Below are 4,894 nucleotides of genomic sequence, written 5' to 3'. Positions count from 1 at the left end.
ACAGGCCAGGTGATATTCCTATACTCGTCACATGGGAAGCCAGATAATGGTATCCTTGGCTCTGTGTCCCGCCTGGTGTCCTGTGGGACAGACAAATGCGTACACATCTGGGGGATATGTGTGGAGGAGGACACCATCAGGCTGGTGTGTCTGTCAACTGTGCAGTGCAAAGTCACACCCATGCTAATCTCCATGGTGGGAAACATCCTGGCCTTGGTGACCATAGATGGTGTACTCTCCATGTATAGAACATACACAAAGGAAGAAAGGACCCTAGAGAAGACAACTTATATGCCAGGTTAGTTGCATTTCAACTTTCAAAAGGCTTGAAATTACTCCATCCTTGCTACAAATTTATTTGCAGATTCCTTTTTGGGTAGAATTCATAAGCCTAACTGCCACATCACAACTAGTGCAATCATGTTTCATCTTTCTGTTTCAGTATCCGCTTGTGCAGTCCCACTCACACACCACATAGAAGATGACCATAAGAAAGGGGTCACTGCTCTCTGCTGCTCAAGGACTCTTGGCCTGTTTGCAACTACTGGGAAGGATGCTTGTGTCAAAATCTGGAACACAGAAAACAAGTTGGTCAAAGAACTTGTCCTGGATAACACTCTACAAGGAGTGTGCTTTGCAAATGACAGAGGAGACCTTCTCATTGGCTACCAAAGTCATGTTAGCTATGTGCCATTATTGAACTACCTTCCAAAACCGTACCTGGAGGAACTTGTTGCAACCAACGTGTTGGATGAACAGTTGGAGGAACCTGTGCCATATGACCCTTCCCTGCAACTATTGTTCACTATGGATTCTATCCCTCTTTTCTCCTTAGACTTGAAGGCAAGGAGGGAGATAGAGCCGGAAGCCTCCCTTTCTATACCTCTAGCCCAAGTGTCAGAACTGGAAATGCCTACACAATTGTCTACAAAAACCTCATCCTTCCTTTCAGTCAAGCTTTCCTCCCATCTCAGGCATGGGGAAAGTGCAAGAACACTAGCTTCTAAAACTTCACAAGTGGCAACATCACCATTTAGACTTTGTCCTCCATTGGAGCCAATAGGAGCAATCCCTTCAAGTGTACACAAGGAAGATGAAGGAGTGGTTGCTGAAGAAGAAGTCAGTCCTACTGTAACAGTGCCTGTAGAGAGTAAATCAGACCAGTTCACTGAAAAGGACAGAAAGACAGAGCAGGGGAAAGAAGAAGAAGAGGAGGACCCACTCTTGAAGCGCAAACCTATCATAGCTCCTGATGGATACATCCCCAACTCTGTCATCCGGTTTATCATTGGTTACAAACCACCCCCAGAGAGACCTATTCAGGAAGAGTGGAACCTGAAGGCTGCTCCTTCAGGAGAATTACCATCTGTGGAGGAAGAGGAGGAGGAAGCTGAGGATGAGGAGGGGCGCCTGATAGATTGGAGCAGCTCACCAGAGTTAGACCTCAGAGATGATGATGAGAGGTGGAAGCTTCCATCTCCTGTCCGGTTTGGTGAAAAGAAAAAGAAGTCTCAAGAGCAGAAGCCAAGTCCCAAATTAGACTACACGTTCAGGAAAGTTACTTTTGAGCCTCTTCCTGGAGATGAATCACCCAGTGGCAAAAAGGCAAAGAAAGCAAAGGAGAAGAAAGAGTGGGAAGGCCCTACCTTACTTCAAAATATCGTCAACTACAGTTGGTTTCCTCGTGACAAGCTAACTGACCAAGAGCTGACTGTGGAAAATGTCATGGCTGTTCTTCTGGTTTTGTTGCAGGACACAAGTGATATAGATAGGCACAAGAAAGTCTGCCAAGCAATCACAGATATATACAAAGAACTTGGACTTAGTGCAGAATTGCTGGACACTGTTGTCAAGATTCTGCTTGGCCAACTTGGCAAGAGGAATGCTATCGTTAGAAGGAATTCAGTGAGAGCACTTGGTGAATTGGGGCTTGACAGAAAGGTTGTCCTTATGGCTCTTATATCTGCTCTTACAGACTATGACAAGGGTGTGCAAAAGGAGGCTATCGATGCCATAGCAACAGTTGCTGGAGTCAAAACCAAACAAGACCTCGCTCAAGTACTGCAGAGGATTGGTGTGCTCAAGGGGCCATTCAAGAACATGGACAGGCAGAATCTGAAAGAGTTGGAGGAAAGGATTGGAAAGAAAGGTCAAGGTCACACCCTGCAGGGTAGCTTGTCTGATGAGATGAATGCAAGAATAGCCATGTGGAATGAAAGGATTGACCAGAGACATGCATTCCCACCACTTGAGACAGATTTCTTGGACTTCATAGATAAAGAAGACCAGCTTGACCAGAAGAAAGAAAAACAGGGGACAAGAGGGGCACCTCGGCTTGCAGGGAAACTGAAAGGAAGGGGTCCTCCTAGTTCAAAGGGTAGTCATAAAACTACTATGTCCTTCAAAAGGCATGCCAAATCACGTCCAAAACGTCCTCCACCAAAGATCACTGCCAAACGTCAATCACGTGTTAAGGGAGATCTGGCTAGTGGTAAGAAGTGGACAATGTTGCACCATAATCAGGCCATCAGAAAAATGCTGATAGCCAAGGATCTTGAAGAAAGTAGTAGCCCAGTTAGGTTGGCAAAGGGGACAGTGACAACACAAGACCAAACCAGATATGTGCCTGAAGTTCCATGCAGTAGCAGAAGTGAGAGTGCAACAGACAGTACCAGTCATGTAGCTAAAGTCACAAGCTTGGAAACCAAAGAAGGACACAAGGACTTGTCAGATGCAGATACAACCTCCACAACCCACAAGTTGCTTGTAAAAGAGGCTATTGACGACAAATCTGCATGCCAAGATGATGATACGGCATTGGGTACTGATGATGCAATGTCAACAGCCCCAACTGACGATGTTGCATCAACAGCCCCAACACTGGAGGAACTGGAACTCCGACTTAGAAGGAATTTCACAGATGACTATGCTGCAACTGAATCCAGCTATGATGACTCTGGATTGGGCCAGATGTCTGATACATCCAGTTACATAGATGGTATGTACATTGTATTTGGCTTTAATAGATTTAGGCAAAGGTTTTGATGCAAATGCTTCAAGGGATTATGAATTCAATACATCTCCACTGTGAGACAGATACTATTCTTGTGTTTTGTCTTTTGCAGGTTTCAGGGTTCGGAAGCCAATGCAGACACATTACTTTCCACCTATCAAATCTGGCATACCATTTGAACTTAGGAGTGACAGCGACAAATCGTTTCCTCCATATGAAGAAGAGGGAGAAGAAGAGGAGACTGAAAAATGGCGACAGCTCTTCAACAGACCATCAGCACAGAGACGCAAACGCCTGTATGAAGAACGTGCCAAGAAGTTGAGCGGACAACCAGCAAAGCAGAGTGCTCTCCCACCAATCGTCTATATGAAGGACATGAAACAATTGACAAAGGGTGACTTGGGGCAGCGACTTCTCCTCAGTGTAGCAACTCATTTTGCACCAGAGGCGAGGAAGAAGCTGGAGGGAAGGGATCAACATAGGATCACCAGTCTTCCACATAAGCTGAGTTCACATACAGACACAGAGAGTTATGGCTGTTCAAACTTTGGGACACTAAACATGCTTTGGACCACAATGGCACCACAAGGTCCAGAGAAACCCGTCCTGTATCCACACAACTCAACTTTTATACCGACCAAAGATGGCACATACAGCCAAAGACAACGTAAAAAGCCATTCCGTGTGCCATTGCCATCTCTTGAGATGCTAACACGAGTTCAGGCCATCCAGGAAAGTGGATTACTTAGAGAGAAGAGTTTGAAAAAGACCTTCAGCAGATCTTACCCCTCTAGTACTACCCCTTACGGTTGGTCTACCCCTCTCCCGCCTGCAAGGAAGCTGCACAGCACACTCAGGAAGCTCGATTTGTCGGAGGTGGACCTAAGTGTCAAACCAACAGGTAAAGAGAGATGTGTGGTCCACAAGCAGGGGCACAGATGTAAAGTGTGTAAAGGGTACTACTCTTCACCAGAACTTGCAGGAAGACCAGAATCTGAGGAAGACCCTCCCACCAGTGCTGCTCCTCCACCATCCAGGGCAGAGATGTGCAAAGGGATTTCTTTGCCTATCCTTGCATAGTGCAGCCAGTCTTGGCTATTTGAACAACAATAAAGATTGAGATGTCAGCAGCTATATGCTGAGAGTACCACTTGCAGAAAAGATTTCTCTCCTCTTATTTGCTGGATTAGTACTTAATGTTACATTACCCTATGCTTATTCTCTGAAACTTGATTATATTGAACAAGTGCAATTTGTATGAAAAATCCTTCTATTTATGAAAGAAAATATACTATGTGGATCTATCCAGAAGGGAAGCAATTTAGCAATATAGAAGATGAGATTGTAAGCAAAGGTAGAATATTTGTCACCTTGTCATTTCTAAGAAGTCTTTTGTTTCACAAAATGAAACCTATAATCTATGTAACACAAACTCTGGGCTGTAACTGTCTCTGCTATAAGCGAGATTTAATCAGGCTATGAAACTTATAACTTATTTGTAAATCAAAGAAGACAAACGAACCTTAACAGTGATAAAGAACACAGAAGAAATTAAAAAAAGGATTTATCATTTTCGTAACTCCCCATGTTTTTTCTTACGAGTATTGATAACGTTAGACTTTTTAAAGTCATTTTGCGTCCCTCTTAAATGAGGGTTTACAGAGGTGCCCCTCCTGGCGGATTGTACAGAACTGCAATTGGTGGTCCGACGTGCACCTGCTGCATACGTAGCTCGCAATTTTCTGCACCATGGTTCAGAACTTTAGACGAACATTTGACCTCTGTAAGGCTATTCTACACTGTTCACGCACTTAAGTCTCTAATCTTTTGTTTCTATTGTTGTCATTGTTTACAAAACAAAATCCGGCCTCACTCCAGTTT

The 4,894-nt window shown here is 44.4% G+C and overlaps 1 protein-coding gene across 1 annotated transcript in view; it reads left to right on the top strand.

Moving 5' to 3' along the window:
• The window catches only part of LOC118415517, a 13,831-nt gene extending 9,490 nt beyond the window's left edge, over positions 1 to 4,341 (top strand). The window contains exons 12-14 of the mRNA XM_035820185.1: positions 5 to 298; positions 443 to 2,998; positions 3,126 to 4,341. Coding sequence (XP_035676078.1) covers positions 5 to 298; positions 443 to 2,998; positions 3,126 to 4,093 — 3,818 coding nt within the window. The 3' untranslated portion in view covers positions 4,094 to 4,341. The remainder of the gene's footprint in view (positions 1 to 4; positions 299 to 442; positions 2,999 to 3,125) is intronic.
• Positions 4,342 to 4,894: the final 553 nt, after the last annotated feature.

Source organism: Branchiostoma floridae, chromosome 5, assembly GCF_000003815.2.
Source record: "Branchiostoma floridae strain S238N-H82 chromosome 5, Bfl_VNyyK, whole genome shotgun sequence".
Classification (NCBI taxonomy): domain Eukaryota; kingdom Metazoa; phylum Chordata; class Leptocardii; order Amphioxiformes; family Branchiostomatidae; genus Branchiostoma; species Branchiostoma floridae.
Note: the sequence above shows the minus strand (reverse complement) of the source record. Positions and strands in the feature narration are given on the sequence as shown.